General features: G+C 42.5%; 1 protein-coding gene and 1 pseudogene across 1 annotated transcript in view; one reads left to right on the top strand and one right to left on the bottom strand.

Moving 5' to 3' along the window:
* Window positions 1-23,927, bottom strand: part of SH2D4B (SH2 domain containing 4B) — a 101,043-nt gene extending 77,116 nt beyond the window's left edge. Inside the window, exon 1 of the mRNA XM_054580449.1 lies at window positions 23,744-23,927. Coding sequence (XP_054436424.1) covers window positions 23,744-23,927 — 184 coding nt within the window. The remainder of the gene's footprint in view (window positions 1-23,743) is intronic.
* On the top strand, window positions 2,200-2,793 carry LOC129076271 (60S ribosomal protein L10-like; annotated as a pseudogene).
* Window positions 23,928-24,314: the final 387 nt, after the last annotated feature.

Here is a 24,314-nt window from a genome sequence, read left to right as displayed (position 1 = left end):
CCACCCAAGATATGAATGGCTGGTCTTGGCTTATGCTTCAAAATTTCCTAAATTCTATCAAACAAGCAAGATATGGCCTCAGTAAGTCCCCAACACCCAGTCCCAGTATCTCTTGCTAAATGGCCTCTGGCCCAACACTAGCAGCAGCCAGAATAGATGCACAGCTTGGCTTCATCTGAGATCACTAAGCCCAGCACAAGTAGCAGCCATCTCAGATTGCTTTATAGCTCAAGCAGGGGAGCCCTGAGAATAACAGAGGGGGTAGCTGATCATGGCCTGCACCACCTGGGAAACCCTAGAGCCTGCACATCAAGTGAACAGCTACAGACCACACTGGAGCACCTCCACCCTGCCACTTCACAGCTGATTCTCCATGGAGGGGAGAAGATGGCGGTCAGTGGTCACAGCCAGTCCTTGCAGCGGACTGGCCTGGGTGAATCTCTCCCAAGATTCAACTACAAGAGGAAGGTAAGCACAGCCCACACAAAGGGTGTACCTTGACTACCCAGTTGTGTGATAGAGGATGCTGTGCCACTGGATGCTATGGAACAACTTCTACATTAAGCAATGTTACCAAGACTGAGAGCCATAGCAGCTTTGCATAATACATAGAAACAAACACAGAGAGGCTGCCAAAATGAGGAAACAAAGAAATATGACCCAAATGAAAGAACAGTTCAAAGCTCCAGAAAAAAAAACTAAACAAAATGGAAACAAGGGATCTATCAGATGCAGAGTTCAAAACACTGGTTATAAGAATGCTCAAGGAACTTATGGAGGACCTCAAAAGCATTTTAAAAAAAGATCCAGTCAGAAACAAAGGACACACCAATTGAAATAAAGAACAATTTTCAGGCAAACATCTGTAGAGTGGATGAAGCCAAGAATCAAATCAATCATTTAGAATACAAGGAAGAAAAAAATACCAATCAGAACAACAAGGGGAAAAGAAGAATAAAAAAATAAACAGGAGAGGAGGCAAGATGGCAGAGGAGTGAATGGAAGTCACACTGACCTCCTCCCAGAACCAATCTGGAATTACAAATAAATTGTGGTGAAATCACCTGGAACAAACAACTGAACAATAGCAAGAGAGGAGCCTTGCAACCTCAGACAGACAGAGGAATCAGGTTTAGCACAACGTAACAGGTAAGGGATACAATAGAGACTCGAAAAGATGGGCCAGGTGCCCATTCATGGAAGCATCAGAAGGATATTGAAATGGCCAGATGGATCCCCCTGAGAAGAGCCAGGTCTAAACAATAAGTATGGCTCTCCAGCCTACAGCACCAGAGCCCAAAAAATACACAGAAAACAGCCACCTGCAAAAAGCGGCAGGGTTGCTCTTTGCCAGAGACAGGAGGCTAGAGATGCAAAGAGCTGATTAAAGGGCCAATGCATAAATTTTTATTTGAAGCCACTTACCCTGGGCTCAGGCAAAGATGGGGGCAGAGTAGGCTGGAGACACCTGAGAGACTGGGGAAGGAGGCTTTGTGGAGAAAACTGAGGGAATAGCTGGTAGGATCCTGGTACTGACTCATCTCCCATACAGAAGCAGCAATCTTACTTAGGCAGACCGCTCCCCTGAGTGGCAGCAGCGTGAAAGAACACAATAGCCCCACCCCCAGAAGGGACTCTACCTGCCCAGTGGTGCCTAAGCTTGACTGCTGAGGGCAGAGTGATTCAATTAATAACTAAACGAGACAGCCAAAGACAGTAGATTCCTGGAAGCATCGAACAGTCTGAGGTAAGACACGGTCAACATCTGACATTAACAGGGACAGATCCAGAAAGAAAAACAGCAGTTTGCTACCATAGGACTTCACATCAGAATCAGCAAGTCAAGCCAGATCAATATAAGAAGCAGAAGCAAAAAAAGAAGAGTCTCACAAATAATTGGAAGACAAAGAAACACCCCCCAATCGAAGGAAAAGGTGGAATCCTCACAAAGAAAACTAAATGAAATAGAGGCAAGTAAACTATCAGATACTGAGTTTATAACAATGGTTCTAAAGAAGTTCAATGAGCTCAGTGAGCTCAGAGAGAATGACCAAAAACTACAGGGAAACTATGAGGAACTTACTGCAGACTATATCAGCATGAAAAAGGACATAGAAACTATCAATAAGAGGCAAGAGAAAATAAAGAATAGAATTTCTGAATTGGCTCTTTCCCTTCAGTGTGCCAGTAAAGATCCTGATGTCACCATGGGCCGCCATCCCACCTGGTGATGCCAAGATCCGCATCTTTGACCTGGGCCAAAAAAAGGCAAAAGTGGATGAGTTCCCACTCTGTGGACATATGGTATCAGATGAATATGAGCAGCTCTCTTCCAAAGCCCTGGAGGCTGCTCATATGTGTGCCAACAAGTACATGTTGAAAAGCTGGGGCAAAGATAGCTTTCATTTCCAAATGCGGCTCCACCCCTTTCACATCATCCACATCAACAAGATGTTGTCCTGTGCTGGAGTTGACAGGCTCCAGACAGGTATGCAGGGTGCCTTTGGAAAGTCCCAAGGCACAGTGGCAAGGGTCCACATTGGCCAAGTCATTATGTCCATCTGCACCAAGCTTCAGAATGAGAAGCATGTGATTAAGACTCTATGAAGAGCCAAGTTCAAGTTCTCTAACAGTCAGAAGATCCATATTTCCAAGAAGTGGGGCTTTACTAAGTATAATACAGATGAATTTGAAGACATGGTGGCTGAAAAGCAGTTCATCCCCGATGGCTCTGGGATCAAATACATTCTTAATCGTGGTCCCCTGGAAAAATGGCAGGCTCTGCATTCATGAGTCTCTGCTGCTACCTTAACACACACAAATAAACCCTATTTCCTGTCCATGTCAAAAAAAAAAATTGAAGAACACAGTAGAAAAAATCAAAAGCAGGCTAAATGAAGCAAAGGATCAAATCAGTGAGCTGATGGAGAAGGTAGAAAAATGCTCCCATAAAGAGCAAGAAAATGAAAAAAGACTCAAAAAGAATGAAGGGACATTTAGGGAAATGCAGGACAACCTGAAATGAAATAATATCCATATAATAGGGATACCAGAAGGAGAAAAGGATGAGGACGGGATAGAGAACCTGTTTGAAAAGGTCATGATGGAAAACTTCCCTAAATCTGAGGAGAGAAAAGTCACACAAGTCCAGGAAGCACAGAGGGTCCATTTCAAGAGGAACCCAATGAGGCCCATTCCAAGATATATCATCATTAAAATGGCAAATATCAAACAAAAACAGAGAATCCTAAAGGCAGCAAGGGAGAAACAGGTGGTAACATAAAGGGAGCCCCGATATTCCTAGAAGCTGACTTCTCAACAGAAACACTCCAAGCCAGAAGGGAGTGACAAGAAATATTCCAAGTCATGAAAAGCAAAGGCCTGCAACCAAGACTGCTCTACCCAGCAAGACTCTCAATTAAAATGGAAAGTGAAATAAGGATTTTCCCAGACAAAAGAAGGCAAAAAGAATACACCTCCACTAAATCTGCACTGCAAGATAGACTAAAGGGACTGCTTTAACAAAATGAAGAAGAACAGTGAAAAAGAGAGGAATACAGATACAAAATGAAAAAGTACCTATCAATAATAACTTTAAATGTAAATGGATTAATCGCTCCAATCAAAAGACATAAAGTAGCTGAATGGATAAGAAAGCATGACCCACACATATGCTGCCTACAAGAGATCCATCTCAGAACAAAGGACCTACACAGACTGAAAGTAAAGGGATGGAAAAATTTCCCAATCAATAGGCTAGGAAAAGAAACAGAGGGGGTACCAATATATATATCAGAAAAAATAGACTTCAAAACAAAGACCATAAAAAGGGACGCAGAAGGACACTTCATAATACTCAAAGGAAGAATCCATCAAGAAAACATAAACATTGTAAACATATATGCACAAACATATGAACATTCAAATATATAAGGAAAATCTTGGAGGACTTCAAGAAAGATATAGACAGCAACACACTCATAATAGGGGGTTTTAACGCCCCACTGTCAAAAATGGATAGATCTTCCAAACAAAATATCAACAAGTATATTGTAGAATTGACTGACACATTAGATCAAATGGACTTAACTGACATATATAGAACTTTTCATCCCAAAGAAGCAAAACATACATTCTTTTCAAATGCACACAGGACATTTTCAAAGACAGACCCATGACAGGACACAAAACAAGCCTCAACAAATTCCAGAAAACTGAAATCATATCAAGCATTTTCTTGGACCACAAGGGCTTGCAATTAGAAACCAACCTCAAGGAAAAAATTCAAAATCATTCAAACTCATGGAGACTGAATAGCCTGCTATTAAATGATGAATGGGTCAATAGGTAGATCAAAGAAGAAATCAAAAAGTTTCCAGAAACAAATGATAATGAACACACAAGAGTCCAAAACCTATGGGACACAGAGAAGGCAGTCCTGAGAGGGAAGTTCATAGCAATGCAGGCCTACCTAAAATAGATAGAAACATTTCAAATAAATGACATAACCCTATGGCTCCAAGAACTGCAGAAACAACAACACACAAAGCCCAGAGTGAGTAGAAAGAAGGAAATAATCAAGACTGGAGCAGAATTTAATGGTCAACAAACCCAGGAGCTGGCTCTCTGAAAAGATAAACAAAATTGACAAGCCTTTAAGCAGACTCATGAAGAAAAAAAGGGAGAGGCCCCAAATAAATAATATCAGAAATGAAAGAGGAGAAATAACAACTGATACCACATAAATACAGAGGATTGTAAGAAATTACTAAGAACAATTATATGCCAAGAAATTTGAAAACCTCGATGAAATGAACAAATTTCTAAAAAAATATAATGTTCCAAAACTGGATCAAGAAAAAGGAAAAAGCCTGAAAAGACTGATAACAGCTGGTTAAATTGAAGCAGTAATCAAAACACTCCTGGCACACAAAAGTTCTACACTGTACAATTTCACAGGAGAATTTTATGAAACATTTAAAGGAGAGTTAATCCCTGTCCTTCTCAGAGTATGCAAAAAAATCCAAGAAGAAGGAAGACTCCCAAACTCTTTTTATGAGGGGAGCATCATCCTAGTCCCAAAACCAGATAAAGACACAACAGGGAAAGAAAACCATTGGTGATGAACATAGACGCTAAAATCCTCAACAAAATATTGACCAACCACATCCAGCAATACATTAAAAAAATCATCCACCGTGATCAAGTGGGAATCATCCCAGGGATGCAAGGATGGTTCAATATTTGCAAATCAATAAATGTAATACATCACATAAACCAAAGTAAAGACAAAAACCACTTGATCATATCAATAGATGCAGAAAAAGCATTTAACAAAGTACATCATCCATTTATGATAAAAACACTCAGCAAAGTGGGAATAAAGGAGGCATACCTCAACATAATAAAGAGAATATATGAAAAACCTACAGCTAACATCATACTCAATGGGCAAAAACTAAATGTTTTCCCACTAAGATCAGGAACAAGACAAGGTTGCCCACTTTTACCTCTCCTTCAACATAGTATTGGAAGTCCTAGCCACAGCAATCAGACAAGAAAAAGAAGGAAAAGGCATCCAAATTGGAAAGGAGAAAGTGAAGCTGTCATTATTTGCAGATGACATGACAGTGTACATAGAAAACCCCATAGACTCCACCAAAAAAGTACTCAACATAATAAGTGAATTTGGCAAAACAGTGGGGAAAAAAGTCAATATTCAGAAATCAAAGGCACTTTTGTACACCAACAATGAAATATCAGAAGCAGAAATCAGGAAAAAAAATCCTATTTGCTGTAGCAACAAGAAAAATGAAGTACTTAGGAATAAACTTAACCAAGGTAAAAGACCTGTATTCATAAAACTATACAACACTGAAGAAATAAATTGAGGAAGACACAGATGAATGGTAACATATACCATGTTCATGGATTTGAAGAAGTAATATCATTAAAATGTCCTTACTACCCAAATCAATTTATAGATTCAATACAGTCCCTATTAAAATACCAATGACTCCTGTCTCAGATATAGAACAAATTTTTAAAAATTGATATGGAACCATAAATGACCCCAAATGGCTGCAACAATTTTGAGAATGAACAAGAAAGTAGGAGGGATCACGATATCTGACATCAAACTGTATTACAAGGCCACTTTAATAAAAACACTCTGGTGCTGGCATAAGTGAGACACAGAGATCAAAGGAACAGAAAAGAGAGCTCAGAAATTAACCCATGTCTCTACGGTCAATTAATAGTTGACAAAGGGGTAGAAGCTTACAATGGAGTAAAAATATCTTCTTCAACAAATGGTGTTGGGAGATGGGGACAGCTACATGCCAAAAAATTAAATTCAACCACCAACTTACACCATGCACAAAAGTAAACTCAAGATGGATAAAAGACTTAAATATAAGTTGCAACACCATAAAAGTCCTAAAAGAGAATATAAGTAGGAAACTCTCAGATATCCTATGCAGCAATACTTTCACAGATATGTCCCCTAGAGCAAGGGACATAAAAGAAAGAATAAACTAATGGGACTTCATCAAAATAAGAAGCTTCTGCATGGCTAAAGAAAACATGGGCAAAATGAAAAGGGAATCAACTGTATGGGAACATATATTTGCCAATGATACCTTGGACAAGGGTTTGATCTCCAAAATATATAAAGAACTCACACAACCCCACTTCAGGAAGAGAAACAATGCAATTAAAAAAATGGGCAAAGGGGAATCAAAATGGCAGAGGAGTGAGTGGAAGTCGCACTGACCTCCTCCCAGGACCAACCTGAAATCACAACTAAATTGTGGGGAAATCGCCTGGAACAAAAAACTGAACAATAGGGAGAGAGGAGCCTTGTAGCCTCAGAGACAGAAGAATCAGCTTCAGCACAATCTAACTGGTAATGAGTGCAGTTCAGACCTGAGAAGGCAGGTGGGGTGCCCACGGACAGCAGTACCAGAAGGATATTGAATTGACCAGTTGGATCCCCTTGAGAAGAGCAGGGTCTAAACCAAAAGCGAGGATCTCTAGCCCACAGCACCAGAGCCCAAAAAGTGCACAGAAAACAGCCAGCTGCGAAAAGCAGCAGGGTTGCTCTCTGCCAGAAACAGGCAGATGAAGATGCAAAGAGCCTTCTATAGGGCCAAAGCAAATTTTTATTTATAGCCACTTAGCTTGGTCTCCGGCAAAGGAGGGCGCAGAGTGGGCTAGGGATGCATGACAAGACTGGGGAAGGAGGCTTTGGGGAGAGAACTGAGAGAGTAGCTGGCGGGATCTCAGTGCTGACTCATCCCCCATGAAGCAGCAGCCATCTTGCTCAGGAAGAGACCACTCCCCATGAGTGGCACCAGTGTCAAAGGACCCTATTGCCCCACCCCCAGGTGGGATTCCACCCCTCCCTGTGCTATCTAAGCTGCCTGCTGAGTGCAGAGTGGCAGTTACAGACAGTAGATCCCTGGCTAAAGGGGATGCAGAGAGGTCTGGTGACAGTTGAGGAAAGACTGGGGATGGAGGCATTAGGGAGAGAACTGAGAGAGTAGCCAGCGAGATCCCAGTGCAGACTCCTCCCCTATACAGCAGGAGCGTGAAAGGACCCAATAACCCCACCCTCAGAAGGGACTCCACCCCACCTTGAGCTGTCTAAGGTGGCTTGCTGAGTGCAGAGTGACTAGATTAACAGCTAAAGGAGACAGCAGGAGACACTAGATTCCTGGAAATCTCAAACAGACTGCCTAAGGTCAGACAGGGTCAACATCTGACATCATCAGAGGCAGATCCAGAAAGTAAAAACAGTGGTCTCCTACCATAAAGTTCACACCCAAAGTCAGGAAATCAAGACACATCAACTTAAGAAGCAGAAGCAAAAGAGAAGAGTCTCACAAATAACAGGAAGACAAAGAAATACATCCCACCCAAAAGGAAAGGAGGAATCCCCACAAAGAGAACTAAATAAAATAAAGGCAAGTAAACTATCAGATATTGAGTTCCAAACAACAGTTCTAAGGAAGCTCAGTGAGCTCAGTGAGCTCAGAGAGAATTACAAAAACTACAGGGAAACTATGAGGAACTACATTGCAAACTATATCAGCATGAAAAAGGACATATAAACTATCAATAAGAGACAAGAGGAAATGAAGAATACAATTTCTGAATTGAAGAACACAGTAGAAGGAATCCAAAGCAGGCTATATGAAGCTGAGGACCAAATCAGCGAGCTGGAGGATAAGGTAGAAAAAAGCTCTGAGAAAGAGCAAGAAAAAGAAAAAAGACTCAAAAAGAATAAAGAGGCATTGAGAGAAATGCAGGACAACCTGAAACGTAATAATATCCGTATAATAGGGATACCAGAAGAAGAGTAGAAGGGACAGATAACCTATTTGAAAAAGTAACAGTGGAAAACTTCCCTAATTAGAGGACAGAAAAAGGCACACAAGTCCAGGAAGCACAAAGGGTCCCATTCAAGAGGAACCCAGTGAGGCCCACTCCAAGACACATCATCATTAAAATGGCAAATATCAAAGACAAACAGAAAATCCTAAAGGCAACAAGGGAGAAAGAGGTAGTAACATAGAAGGGAGCCCCAATACGGCTAGTATCTGACTTCTGAACAGAGACACTGCAAGCCAGAAGGGAGTGGCAAGAAATATTCCAAGTCATGAAAAGCAAAGGCCTGCAACCAAGACTGTTCTACCCAGCAAGGCTCTCGATTCAAATGGAAGGCAAAATAAGGCATTTCCCAGACAAAAGAAGGCTAAAAGAATATACCTCCACCAAACCAGCACTGCAAAACATGCTAAAGGGACTGCTTTAAGATGAAGAAAAAGTTTCTATGAATACCCAGTTCCTTTCAGATTTGCCAATACTTGATATTACCAATATTTTTAATCTGGTTACCAATACTCATTAATCTAATTGTGACAATGATGTTATTTTAATTGTCCCTTTACTATTTGTTGAAACTAAACTTGTTTTTGTATATTTCTTGCCTATTTCTATTTTTTTTAAAAAAAGCTTTAAATGACTTTTTGGGGTTTTTTTGTTTTGTTTTTTTGTTTTCAAATCTTTTTAAAAAATTTATTTTATTTTATTTTATTTTTTAATTTGTTATCCAGATACAGTTGTCCCACCTTTTTTCACATTGCTCACCCCTCCCCCAACCCCACTCCAACAGCTAATCCCCCCATTGCCTGTGCCCATGAGCCTGCTATTTGTGATTCTTTACTTGCCCTTTCGTGTTCTTATTTTCACTTTCCCACATAAATCTATAATTAATGACCACATAAAAATAGAATATATATTTTCAACTTTACAATGCCTTGGGCTAACTTAGACACAATCTGAATTATTTTCATTGTGTGTGGAAAAATGCCTTTACAAGTTTATTGTTTTCTAATGTTAAAGATGAAATAAGTAATTGAAACATCTTTCCATTCCTAATTCAGTTGAACTTGGTACATCTGTGCAGGCCCTTGCACTTCACATATCATAAAGAATTTATGAAGGTCATGGTCCAAGAATGAACAAACACCAGAATGTTCTTCAGTATATAATAGTAAAGCTATACATTTTTATTATAGACATTAGCTGCTGATCCTATGCTTGTACACCATACTAAATTAATACATCTACTCATACTATCTATCCCATGGCAACCTCCCCTTTAAATAACAGAGCAAATATTTCCATAAACAGTTTTCATCACATCAGTTTGAGCCCAGGCCTATTTCATACTAGATAATAAGGTGATGTTAATCTTTTGATTTCTTTCTCTCTAGAAGATTACTTTTTGGTATTCTTTATTCATTTATTGATAAAGGTTTGTAGAACTTTTTCCTTAAAAAAAAGCAACCTATTAACCGTGTTTTAGATGTGTTACAAATACTTTTCTATTCTATTCTTTGTCCTTTAACTTTTTTATATGTCTATTACTATATAGTTAAACGTTAAGTATAGTTATATTGTCAATATTTACTTTATAGCTTCTGGGGTTGAATATTTTACTTCAGGTCATGAAAAATATTAGTTCCACTTTCTTCTAAAACTCCTTAGATTCTACATATTGATTTTTAACTCACCTGAATATTTCTTGTATAATGTGTGAAATAGGGCTCTATATTTGTTTTATTTCAAGTAATAGTGGTCCATCCACCTTATTTGTGGAATAAGCATTATTTTCCCCCATTGATTTGAAATATCAACTTAATCATACATATATTAATGAGATATATACATTTGTCTCTAGAATGCTCATTATATTTCATTGATCTACTTGATTATTTCTGTGCTGGTGTCATGTTGGTTTAATTGCTGAGATTTTATAATGGTTTTAAATTTTTTTTAATATTTTATAATTAACAACATTTAAAATAAATAAATAAAATCAATCTACATATAAGAAAGAAAGAGAGATGGAACTCCTACTTTTTGCGACAATATGGATGGAAGTAGAGAATATTAAGCTAAGTGAAATAAGCCAGTTGATGAAAGACAATTACCATATGGTCTCACCTATATGTGGACTCTATTCAACAAAATAAACTAATGAACAAAATAAACCACAGGCACAGAAACTGGAGCAGGCTGAAAGTGACCAGAAGGGAGGAGGAAAGAAGACTATGGTGAAAAGAAGGGGAAGGGACTAGACAAAGAACATGTATGAATGACCCATGGACATGGATAACAGAGTGGGAACTGACTGTGGGGGTGAGGGGTAGGGGTGGATTGCGTGGAGGGGGATAAAGGGGGAAAATTTGAGACAACTGTAATAGAATTAACATGATTTATAAATAAAAAAATAATTTTAAAAAAATGGGCAAAGGGCCTGAACAGACACTTCTCCAAGGCGGACATACACAGGGCCCAGAGACATATGAAAGGATGCTCAGCATCACTAGTCATCAGTGAAATGCAAATTAAAACCACAATGAGGTACCACTTCATACTGGTCAGAATGGCCATCTTAAACAAATCAACTAACAACAAGTGCTGGTGAGGTTGTGGAGAAAAGGGAACCCTAGTGCATTGTTGGTGGGAATGCAGACTGTTGCAGCCACTGTGGAAAGCAGTGTGGAATTTCCTCAAAAAGCTAAAAATGGAACTGCTTTTTGACCCAGGGATTCCCCTGCTGGGATTATACCCTTAGAATCCTGAAACACCAATCCAAAAGAACTTATGCACCCCAATGTTCATAGCAGCACAATTTACAATAGCCAAGTGCTGGAAGCAACCTAAGTGCCCATCAATAAATGAGTGGATCAAAAAACTATGATACATTTACACAATGGAATACTATGCAGCAGAAAGAAAGAAAGAGCTACAACCCTTCATAACAGCATGAATGGAACTGGAGAGCATTATGCTAAGCAAAATAAGCCAGGCAGTGAAAGACAAATACCATAGGATCTCACCTATAAGTGGAACCTAATCCACAAAACAAACAGGCAAGAAAAATATAATCAGCAATACTGAAAGAAAAAATCACACCAACAGTAACAAGAGGGAAGGAGGGAGTGGGGTAATGGGGAAAAGAAGGGGGAGGGTCAAATCAAGAGACATGTATAAAGGACCTATGGACAAAGCCAAAGTGCAGAAGGGTTGAAGGTGGGGCAGGGGAAAATGGTGGAGAGAAAATGGAGATAAATGTACTTGAACAATAAAAAAAAAAAAAATTCTTCTTAATATTTTTTTTAAAAAAATAAAAGGACAATTCAAGTGTTCCAACATTCACATCACAGTCCTGCCAGAAGGAGAAGAGAAAGAGCAAGAAATTGGAAATCTATTTGAAAAAATAATGAAAAGAAAACTTCCCTCTTTTAGTGAAGGAAATAGATATTAAAGTGCAGGAAGCACAAAAAGTCCCAAACAAGATGCAAACAAAGAGTCTCTACGCAAGACACATCATTATTAAAATGCCAGATTAAAGAGAAAGAAATAATCTCAAAAGCAGCAAGAGAAAAGAAGTTAGTGACCTACAAGGGAATTCCCATAAGACAGTGCAGATTTCTCAAAAGAAACCTTGCAGGCAGGAAGGGGCTGGAAAGAGGAAAGAAGTATTCGAAGTCATGAAAGATAAGGACCTACACCCAAGATTACTCTATCCAGCAAAGCTATCATTTAGAATTCAAGGGCAGATAAAGTGCTTCCCAGATAAGGTCAAGCTAAAGGAGCTCATCATCACTAAGATATTATTATATGAAATGTTAAGGGGACATATTTAAGAAAAAGAAGAAGATCAAAACTATGAACATTAAAATGGCAATAAATTCACAACTATCAGCAATTGAATCTAAAAAACAAACTAAGCAAATGCAGAACAGAAACAGAGTCATGCACATGGAGATCATTTGGAAAGTTATCAGTTGGGAGGGGAAAGAGGGAGAATAGGGGGAAAGGTACAGGAATTAAGAAGTACAAATTGATATGTACAGAATAGACAGGGTGTATTAAGAACAGTGTGGGTAATGGAGTAGCCAAAGAACTTATATGCATGACCCATGGTCATGAACTAAGTGGGGGATTGCTGGAGAAAATAGAGGGTACCAGGTGGAAGGGGGCAAAGCGGGAAAATTGGGACAACTATAACAGTATAATCAATAAAATACATTTTTAAAAAAAGATTTTAGATCCCCAAGTCCAATGCAAAATCTGGCTCCAAATGGAAAAATCCTAAAAGGCTTTGCTAATTTTTATGTGAGAAAAACCTGGAAAGCAGTAATGCTAGCCACTGGGAGAGATAGCCTGGGGACAGGCAGCTGTCGGTAACCCTGTTACTTTAGCCCAGCTACACTAAGCAGGAGCTGGAGCTGGGACCTGGAGTCAGGTTACAGGGAGGCCAGAGATAACCAGCTGGTAGCCTTTCTCAGAAACTGCCCCTGCTGACTCCCAACTGGAAGGAAAAGCAGGGAAGTGGAGAGGTGGGGAAGCAGGGAGGTGGCAGGCATAATCCCCCTGAAGCATGGGGAGAGAAATTAACCCTAGACTGGTGAGACCAGCATCCTCAGCTGGGGCCCTGCACCTAGCGGGAGAGTTGCTCCCCTCCATCCAGAGCTGAGCAAAACTCAGTCTGTTCAGTCCTTGGGCTTTGGGCAGCAGCCAGGAGAAAGTGGAGAAGTGGGGACTGCATACACTGAAGCTCAAGATCTCTGCTTGGCCCCAGGCACTGGCCTTCATGTGTAGAAAAGCTTGTTCATCTTTGTTCCTATTTTCCTATTGTTTAGTTTTTGCTAACTACTTGGAGAGTGTTTTCATGTTCTCTAAATACTGATCCTTTGTTATATATGTTGCAAATATTTTTCTCTCTTTTATCTCCTGTTTTGTTTTCTTTTTAAACTCAGTTTGGTATCTTTTATCAAGAAGATTTTTTAGATGGTGGTGTAGGCAGATATGGCTCACCTCTTCACACAACCACATCAAAATTACAACTAAAATATAAAACAACCATCACTCAGAACCATCAGAAATCAAGTTGGATAGAATTCTGACAACTACAGAATTAAAGAAACCACATCCCTCCAGTGTGGTAGGAGAGGTGCAGATGCAGAATGGGCTTGTCCCACAACCACATGTGGTGGATAAAAATTGGAGAGGGATATCTTGGGAGCGAGGAGCCGCAGACCCAAACCACACCTCCCAGCCCAGGGTTCCAGTGCCAGAAAGATACGCCCCCACAATTTGTGGCTGCAAAAAACAGCAGAGATTGAGTCAGTGGAAGAAACTTCTGGAGCCCCAAGCAGCTGTTCTTAAAGAGCCCACACACAGACTCACTTATTGAGACTCACTCCCTCTGAGCTCCAGAACAAGGGTAGCAACCTAAAAGGCACCAGTGGCATACAGGGTAGAACTGGAGTATGTGGCATCAAGGCAAGCAAAGGTTACTGTCCCTTTTCTAAACCCTCCCCCCAGAGAGCCAGAGTCACAGAGCCACAGAGTTGGCAAGGTGGTACCATATCTGAGATTCCATCAACCTAGCTAACACTATATGACCCACCTTGGGGATCCCCAGAGACTCTGCCCCCCTCTAACTTATAGGCCCACGCAAGCCACTTTTCCATATGAATGGCTGGTCTTCGCTCATGCTTCACAACTTCCTAAATCCTCTCAAACAAGCAACAGCTGGCCTCAGTGAGCCCCAGGCCTGGCCGTAGCAGCAGCCAGCCTACATTCACAGTTCAGCTTCACCTGGGAATCTCCAAGCCCTGAACAAGTAGCAGTCATCTCCGATTGCTTTATAGTTCACTCAGGGTAGCCCCAGGCAAAACGTATGTGGGGTCTGACCTTGGTCTGAACCACCTGGGAAGCCCCGGGGCCAGTGCACCCAGTTGACAGCTGTAGACCACACGAGAGCACCACCACCCTGCCCCTGCACAGCTGATGTTCCACAGAAGGCAGAGGTAAATGGTCACAGACAGTCCTTGCAGCTGACTGGCATGGGAAAATCCCTCCCATTGATCTGCCAAGAGCAACCGAGGCTCAACTACAACAGGAGGGAGTACTCATCCCACAAGAAGGATGTACCTCGAGTACCCAAGCTTGGGTGATAGGAGATGTTGTGCCACTGGACCCTACAAGACACCTACTACATTAGACCATGTTACCAAGATACAGAGTCAAAGCAGCTCTACCCAATACACAGAAACAAGAACAGGGAGGCTGCCAAAATGAGGAGATAGAGAAGCACAGCCCAAATAATGAACAGATCAAAACTGCAGAAAAAGAATGAAACAAAATGGAAACAAGCAATCTATCAGATGCAGAGTTCAAAACACTGATTATAAGGATGCTCAATGAACTTAATGAGGACCTCAACAGCATAAAAAAGATCCAGTCAGAAATGAAGGATATACTAATTGAAATAAAGAACAACTTACAGGAAACGACTGTAAATGGATGAAGCTGAGAATTAAATCAATGATTTGGAACATAAGGAAGCAAAAAACAACCACACAAAACAACAAGAATAAAAAAGAATCCAAAAAAATGAGGATAGTGTAAAAAGCCTCTGAGACAATTTCAGGAAGTCCAACATTTGCATCATAGGTGTGTTGCAGCCGTTCAAGGCCTGGAAGGTCCACTCTAGATTCAGGGAGACAGAAGAAAATGCACGGTGCCATGCGGATGCTTGACATGCCTTTATTCCAGGATGGGCAAGCCACACATACTGTAAGCTGTGTGTCTGCCTGAGCACACAGTGAGAAGCCCCTACCTCCTTAAGTACTAGAAAATAACAAAGCCAGCAAAAAGCCAAAATCTTATATAACATAAGGTGATTCTGCACATGCGAGCCCACCTCATGTTATGGGAACCACTTATTGGACCCAGTCTCAAGGCTATGAGAAGACTACTTAACGGGCCCATTCAAGGCTGTGAGAAACCGCTTCCCAGACACCTGGGTGAGGAAGGCAGACTGCCTCCACTTACCCTACACTAGGGGTGCCAGAAGGAGAAGAGAAAGAGCAAGAAATTGGAAATCTATTTGAAAAAATAATGAAAGAAAACTTCCCTAATTTGGTGAAGGAAATAAACATGCAAGTCCAGGAAGCACAGAGAATCCCAAACAAGATGGATGCAAAGAGGCCCAGTTCAAGACACATCATAATTAAAATGCCAAAAGTTAAAGATAATGAGAGAATCTTAAGAGCAGCCAGAGAAAAGAAGTTAGTGAACTACAGGGGAGTTCATGTAATACTGTCAGCAGATTTCTCAAAAGAAAGTTTGCAGGATAGAAGGGATTGGCAAGAAATATTCAAACTCATGAAAAACAGGGACCTACAGTCAAGACTGCTGTACCCAGCAAAGATATCACTTAGAATCGAAGGGCAGATAAAGAGCTTCACAGACAAGAAACAACTAAAGGAGTTCATCATTACCAAACCATTATTATATAAAATGTTAAAGGGACTTATGTAAGAAAAAGAAGAAAATCAAAGCTAGAAACAATAAAATGGCAGAAATACATATCTCTCAAAAACTGAATCTAAAAAACAAACTAAGCAAAGAAGAAGAACAGAGACAGAATCATGGATACAGAGAGTGTTTTGATAGTCATCAGATGGGAGAGTGGTATGGGGGAATAAGTAAAGAGGTGAGGAGATTAAGAAACACAAGAAGGTAGTTACAGAATAGCCACGGGGATATAAAGTACAGTATAGGTAATGGAGTAGCCAAAAAACTTATACACATGGCCCATGGACATGAACAATGATACAGGGATTGCTTGAGAAAGTGGGGGTTGCTGGATGGAGGAGGACAAAGAGGTAAAAATCAGGAAAAATGTAATAGCATTATCAATAAGATACAAAAAAAGATTTTTAAATCTAGTCATATTTGTATCTTTCGACTCAAACATGAATGATAACTTATTTCATTGATTTAAGGACACATTTTAACATTTCTGAAATCAGGATATGACTTACAAATGAGGAAAGAGTGAAGTTAGGGGGAAATAATGGGATCTGTTCCAGCCTTACTCCTAAATTATTAACAGAACGTAAAGCTTGAGGAAAAACAATAAATTTATCCTGACATTTAAACTTTTAAACTTTCCTGAGGCACTTCAGTCCTGCATCAGGCATTACACAGCTCTTCATCACTACAGTATGCGTCAGAGCCTAACTCAGTCAAGCTTGAGACCTCCTCAAAGAAAAGTCTCTATGCGTCCAGGCTGCCAGATGCTGCACATGACAACCACCTGAAATTCATCATTACAGTTATAATTATTGATACTAGTTAACCACAGTAATGGACCAAGAAGGCAAGGCTTGTTTTTTTCATGTGGTTCAGTTACATTACACAAGCCAATGATTTTCCTTTGTTCCCTGAAACATTCCTGAGTTTATTCCTAGATATGTGTCCAGTTTGCAAACTCTAACAACCACTAATAAATCTTTGTCACTTATTTCTAGCCAAAACCTCCAGACTAGTTTTAAATTCTTTTGACAAAACAATGGTGTATCAGGTTTAATTTACAGCTTTTTAAGTGGTATGTAAACATAGCGTGTCTTTCAAGCTCTGGTGTCTTAGATTTCATGAAATATAAAGTATCCAACTCCCAGGTCCCTACGGGGGTGAGGTTTTTTTTTAAAAGGCACTTAAAGGACCCAGGGAAGCCAGACACAGAGGAGGTGCTCCATCTGAATGAGTTCTTAGGCCTTGTTCTGCCTGCTATCCTGACACTTCCTCTTTAGCATCCAAAACTTGGGGCCCTCTCTGGGAACCCCTTCAGATTCCCCCTGCCAGAAGCCTTCAGCTGGACAAGGCCACACTTTCAGTTCTCTCCTCCTAGATACAGAATGCTCTATATACAGAAATACTTGTCACATAAGATGGATCTCTTCCCAGAGCCAAAAACAACTGCACTCTCACCCCTCTGGACACCCATGCCTGCCGGGCATAAGAGAAACCAGGGAAGGAGATTTTGTCAGTGGCCTCCCCAACCCTCCCCACCATCCTAGAAGCACTGTCCCCAGTGCTCAGGGAAAGAGGGCCGGAGCAACAGCTCCAGAAATCTGGGGCATTCCCCATGCCTAACACCCCAGTGTTCCTCTGCAGTCATTGCCAAACTGGATGCTCCAAGTGCATTTACTAGAAAACTGTTGGAACCAACAGAAAAATTCAAGAGGAGGCTGAAGAAAGTCAGCATGCCAAAATCAATGGTATCCCCACCACATTATGGCAGCAAGTACAGAGATGGGGCAGAAGAGAGCTTCAAGTATGGCTTTCTCTTGATGTTTAATGACTTCTGTTTGACATGCTGAAAATCCTAATGGTGAGGGGCATGCTGCTGGACTGGCCAAAACACTTGTGCAATGGGGAAAAAGGAGAATAAGATATTTATCAGTTTCCCCTCAGAGGGAAAAAATATATAGGGAGCAATGAAACAAATACAAAATAATTATTGATAGTCATAAATCTTGATAGATGAAATAAGTAAACAGAATCAATCTAAAATCCTGATTATAACAACAAAATCATAGAGAATGGTTTTAAAATATCCTTATGTGTCTCTGTTAAAATATCCTTATGCTTCTCATCTTCAGTAAATTATGTTCCATTCCTGACGAAAGAGAAATGAATTTGAGTACATTTTAAAAAATGAGTTTTAAAATAGCATATGCTATATATTTTCCAATAGATTCTCCTAAAACAAAATGATAACAAATGGTGGAGGGAAGAAAAGATTTAGGCAATATACACTAAGAAGATGCGAAGACAAAAAACAAGACTGGTCAAACTAAAATCTAAGTCAAAATTCTAAAACAAGAAATGAAAATGAAATGAGTTATGAGGGGAAAAAGTCAACAGGATTACTATTATTTATGTATTACAGGTTGTATTTTGGCTTCTACAGGATATCCCAAAACACACGCATATTATGATTTTTATACTTTTCTGAAGATTTTCAGGGTCTAGATAAGGAGCCACACTGCACAGTGCACAGTCTTTCACTCAAATAGAAATTTGTTAATACCTGTCCTTCCAGTCAAGCCCCTCTAGAGGCATGCAAAGGTCTTAGCAGCCACTCACCCACCCACCCACACACACACACCCACTGTAGCCCTAGGCTTTGTTCCCAGCCTGGATAGAACATGCAAGCAACACTCACGGACTCATGGCATTTTGGGGCTGATAGAGGAGACTGACCTCTACTGAGCAACAGATTCAGGAGATGGAGGAGGGGGAAAAAGAGGAGAAGGAGGGAAAGAAGGAGAAGGAAGAGAAGGGCAAATCCATAGAGACAGAAAGGAGATTAGTGGTGCCAGGAGCTGAGGGAGGGAGGGGATGGGAAGTGACTGCTTAATGGATGCAGGCTTTCCTTTCAGGGTGATGATGAACTGGTTCAGTTGGTTAGAGTGTCCTCCCCATATGCAAAGGATAAGGATTCAATCCCTGATCAGGGAACATGAAAAAAATCAGCCAATGAATGCATAAATAAGTAGAACAACAAATTGATATTTCTCTTTCTCTTCATCCCCCACCCCCACCCCACCTTCCTTTCTCTCTACAAATCAATTAAAAAGAAAAACAAATGTTCTGGAACAAGTTGGAGGTGGTAGTTGCACAACATCTTAAATTTACTAAATATCTCTGGATTGTACACCTTTTAATGGTTAAAATGGTAAATTTTATGTTGTGTGGATTGTATATAAATATCCTGAGATGTGATGAGTGCTATGAAGAAAATTGGGCAGGGTGTTCTAAAAGAGAGATCTGGATGGAGCTCATTGAGGGTGAGTGGTCAGTGAAGAATTCAACATTTAACTGAGAAATGAATGATGGATGGAACCAGCCCCTTGAGAGTTTGGGAAAAGAGCAGAGGAACACAAATGTGTGGAAATTAGGTTGGACAATGGGCAGAGGGCAGCGAAAGTCATTTGTATTTTCTCTGAGTGCAAGGGAAGCCACTTAGGAAGGGAGGAGCATGAGCTAATCAGTGTATTAAAAGGACACTTGCACCCTGCATGGTGTGGTTCAGTGGACTGAGTGCCAGCCTGTGAACCAAAAGGTCACCGGTTCTATTCCCAGTCTGGGTTGTGGCCCAGGGCCCCAGTGGGAGGCTTTGCAAGAGGCAACTGATTGATGTACCTCTCGCACATCAATCTTTCTCTCCCTCTCTTTCTCCCTCCCTTCCTCTCTTTAAAAAAATAAAAATAAATTCTTTTTATTTTTAAAAGAAAAAGGGCACTTGGCTGCTGTGTGGAGAAAGGTTTGTAGGGGTGTGAACAGAGTTGCATTAGGAATGTCTGCAGGCAAGTACAGTCAGGACCTCCATGCTAGGAAAGGGAACACACTGAGGCTAGGAGGGTCTAGAGGCACAGGCAGGGTTGCCATGGTTACTGAATGGTTCCAAGGAAACAGAGAGAAGGCAGATGCACTAGAAGAACTGTGTCCCACAGCTTCCTTAGGGCATGAACCAGGCCATGTGAGACACCTAAGCTTGGGCAGACATGGAGGAGTAGCTTAATGCTTTGACACAGAGAGGATGCTAAGTAGGGTAACTCAGGCCCAGGGCAAGGCTGCTTCTGGGAGTTGCACAGGCTAAGCTGGCAGTAAGAGGGGGTCCTAGGAGGTGGGAGCCACCTCTTGACCCAGCCTGTAAGGGATGTAGGCAGTGAAGCTGGAACCCAGCTGGACTTGGAGTACTCCGTAGGCTGGAGTGAGGGGCAGCCAGGGGCTGGCACAGGAGGCAGAGATTCTAACACAGCGCTGGCTATGTGAGCAAGAAATGCAAAGGACCAGAAGTCAGCTCCCTGCGTGTGTAGGCTTGGTTCACAGTATGGCTGTGGTCAGCCCCATTAATGGAGATAGTAAGGAGAAGGGCAGGGAAGGATGTCTGGTTCCCAGGCAAAAGATGTCCAGACAGATAAGGAGGTGGTCACAGAGGAATGATTTAACACTAACAGAAACTGCCAATCATGGAAGAAGTTACAGGCCCAGGTGGGGAAGTTTTCTGGGTCATGACAGCAGTTTGAACACATGTGCCCTGAGTCCTGTGTCCCAGGCAACATCCAGCTCCAGCCTCAAGAAACTGTGATAACTGAGCAAGTACAGAAGGGGTCAGAGGTTGTGAACACTGCAACTCCTGATATGGGGTGTGGGTTCTTGTGCTGGTGAAAGGCCACTAGGAGAGAAAGAGGTTACAAAGGTCATAATAATGTTGACGTGAGGGGTCTTCACTTAAATCTAGTAGGAACATAATGTTACATGCCTTCCCATAGTGTCAGCCTAAGAGCACCAATTCCTGTTGCACATCAAATGTTGTCAGAAATAAAACAGAATAACAGACTGGACGGCAGATGAGAAAACAACCTAAGCTGAAGATGTAGATCTTTACAGCAGGGCAGGATCGAAAGATTCTCACCAAAATATAAAGTGAAAACAGAAAAAGAAAAAGACATGCCAGCATCATCAAGGGAGTGATAATGTGTCAACCATTAACTGTCATCTTTCACCCAGTTTATGTCTGTGTGTGGCCCCCAAATGTGTGTTCTGGTATCAATAAAATCCCCGAGGTTCTGTAAACTGGAATAATCCATATCACCAGTGTTTACTCCTACTCTGTCCAGGAACAACAGGAGAGCAGAGTATACCTTTGCAGCAACAGGTATAACTTGCCCTGTCCTGCCTTCTAGCACCTGAGCCCTAGACACAGTGAGGGAAGACCTGCCAGAAGAGAGAGAGGGGGATGAAGGTCTTAGGGGACAAGCAGGATGGGCGTAATGGGTAAGAGGAGGCAAAGCATTATTCCAGGTTTCAGAACTAAGTTGTGCTCAGGGACCCCAAGGGTCTGGCACACAGCTGAACAGGGCAGGCACAGCAGGTGCTTCCTTCAGGACTAACTTAGTGCAGAAGGGACACAACTGGGAAGGGAATGCCTAGGAAGGTGAGGAAAAGGAAATATCCAGCCAATGGAGCTTGTCCCCACACACTGCTGCCCTGAGCCACTGCGTGGCTACTCTGCACCAAGCCTCCCTCGGGGCACTCCAGGGGGCCGGGATTTGCCAAAGCTCTGGCCAGTTAACCAATATCACACTTAGTAATGCTAGATAAGGGAATGAACAAGGAACTGAATGAAGAAATGAATGAGTGCACAGATATCTGTTGAGCTTAAGTCATAATTGAAAAGTGAATGGATAGAAAAACATCAGTCACTGGACCCAAGGTCAAAGTCATGGGATGTGCATCCCAACTCAATTTCATAGGATCTAGATGACTATGGATGGGATGTGTCACCTCTGTGAGCTATGGCCTCATCTAGAAACGGAGTCACAGGCCTATGGGAGCATTCAGTGGGGCAAGTACTTGGTAAATGTGAAGTTCACTGACACGGTGGAGGGTCGTTGAAACCTTGCATCACCAACGTCATGGCCAGAGGACAGAAAGCAGGCACTGTGTGTACATCCTGGACCCAGCTGCAACAAGCTCTTCAGCCTTTGGGGCACAGCCAGCCCCCAAGAGCTTCCTCTTATCTGCTCAGACAGTTCACAGACAGGACTGAGGTAAAGAGTTGCGATCTGAACAGGATCCTGACCTGGAATGCACACATTCCTCAGTGTGTTTCCTCCCGGTTTTTTTTTTTCCCATTCTTTATAAATCAGAAAATTAATTACCCGGAAAAGAGTTGTCTGCACCAGAAACCCAAATGAGTTTAACGTATAATTTATACATGAAAATGTAGATGTCAATGTGTGACAAATCGCCGTAAAAATATTTTTGCAGTTAAATTTTCAGGCATCTGTCTTCCTCCCAAAACAGCCACTGTACAGACGATGTGAGGCCCTAGGGCTCAGGCTGGGTGGGGCTGGCGAGGCAGCCCGTCCTCTTCACCAGCTAGTGATGCAGCCGCCTGTGCCACCCGGCCCAGAAGGCCCCAGACTTAGCACCAGCCAAGCACAGCCAAGTCCTTGCACTGTCCCCTTGGGGTCCTGCTGTGTCTCATTTGAAATGAGGATTTAGCACTCTGTGCCAGCTCTTTGCTAGACCCAGGGAGGGAAGACATGATGGAGTAATGTCTCATAGTCCAGGGGTTTTGAGTCCCCTTGAGGAGCCAGGCAAGTAAATGACAAATGACAATGACAATGTGGCAAGCGCTAGGGCCGGGGTGGGTCCCTCATGCCAAGCAGCTGCTGCAGAGGAGTAACGCTTCACTGTGCCAGGAGCATCTCCCAAAGACTCCAGGGGAGGGGACTAGTCCTGAAGGAGTTTGTCAGGAGGATGAAGGCAGGGGGACATTCCAACAGGAAGAACTACTTGTGCCAAGACAAAGGCTAGAGTGAGCATGTCCAGAGGGGTGCGAGTGTGGCCTGGGGCACATGGCAAGGACTGTCCAGCAGTGAGCCTGGAGCGGAGAGCAGGAGCTAAGTGCCCAAGGAGTCAGCATGCCCAGGACAGAAACAGGACCTTGTTCCCAATTGAAAATGTTAATCCAAGCAAGTCTACACACTCTGGAGAACAGATGGAGGCCACAAGAAAGCTTGTGGAGAGTGAACAAGAGAGAAGGAGAATGGGTTCTGCAAACTCTGAAGCTCAGTGCCCATGTAGAGGACCACCCCGGCAGGACCCTGAGTCCTGTCCCAAGTCTCAGCAGCCTGCCTGCTTCAGGGGGCCTTCATTCACAGGCACACCAGTCCCTTGGCTTCACTGATACATGACAGTAGGTAAACCACCTGAAATGTAGGTTGGGCCCTTGCTTCTTGTCAGTGGTTGCTACTGCCAGTTGAGGCTTGTTACTCATTCTGCAGGACATTACCCAACACCCCCTCTCCAGATGCCTATTGGAGTGCCCTCTCACATGAGGACAGGGAGGGGGGGAACAGTGCCCAGTGTTGGCTCTAGCTGAGATCCAATGTGCCACCCACACACGGGAAGGAGCAGCTGCACATCTTGGTTGTATCTGGCCTCTATCCCAGAACAACTGAGGAGGGTCAAGAATATGCTTCTTCTTCACCAGGCAATCACCAACTTTGTCAAAGACAATCTGAGATCCCAATGGTGCCCTCGCAGAACTTGAGCTTCCCACAAAACAAAGCCAGTCCCCATTCCGCAACACCAACATGGTCCCTGGGTAGCCCCTTTGGAGCCCTACAGACCTGGTCAAAAAGTAAAGATCCGTACTAATGGAACCAGGCGCTCACAGAATAAGGGTTTCAAGCTCCAACCCCGCACCACACCAGTGCCCATTTTAAAGAAGAGTCTAGTGTGGCATCAATAATCAGCCCCTCGGTAACAGCGTAGCACATACCTCGTTTGATCTTCGGAGGCCTGAGACCCTCTGCCTGGGCCAGGGCCTCCCAAGCCTCATGCTCCCGCCAGCGCCTCAGCTGCTCCTCTCGCATTTTGTAGAAGAGGATGTGCTTCTGCACATCACTGAGCTCGGCTAGGAGCTCAGGGTCGATGTACATGTCATGCAGGATCTGCTGCAGCATGATGCCACCTGGATGCACACACCAGAAGGGCAGCCAGACAGGAAAACCCAGACAGGCTACTGCTCACCCCGGCTTTTCACTCCAAGGCCACTCCAAGAGTCCCTTCTCTGTGCAGCATCATCACCCTGCCTCAGCTCCCAGCAAGTGACAAACTCATCTCCTCTGCCCAGGGCAGCAACAGGGGCTAGGTAGCAGGAAGCCAAGAGGCAGCTGCGACCCCACAAGGGGAGGCAGGCACCAGAAAAAATCTAGTTCTTCTGTTGGGTCACCAAGCACTGTGTCCCAGCATCGCCTGTATCTTGGCTTCCCTCGGGGTTCAGGGACAATGGAGAGGGTCAAAACCTCCAGCTCCACAGGACAATGCGCAGGCACAGCCCTGCCTGGGCC

The sequence above is a fragment of the Pteronotus mesoamericanus genome, unplaced genomic scaffold, assembly GCF_021234165.1.
Source record: "Pteronotus mesoamericanus isolate MK-2021 breed Mesoamerican mustached bat unplaced genomic scaffold, CSHL_Meso_final contig_59, whole genome shotgun sequence".
Taxonomy (NCBI): Eukaryota; Metazoa; Chordata; class Mammalia; order Chiroptera; family Mormoopidae; genus Pteronotus; species Pteronotus mesoamericanus.
Note: the sequence above shows the minus strand (reverse complement) of the source record. Positions and strands in the feature narration are given on the sequence as shown.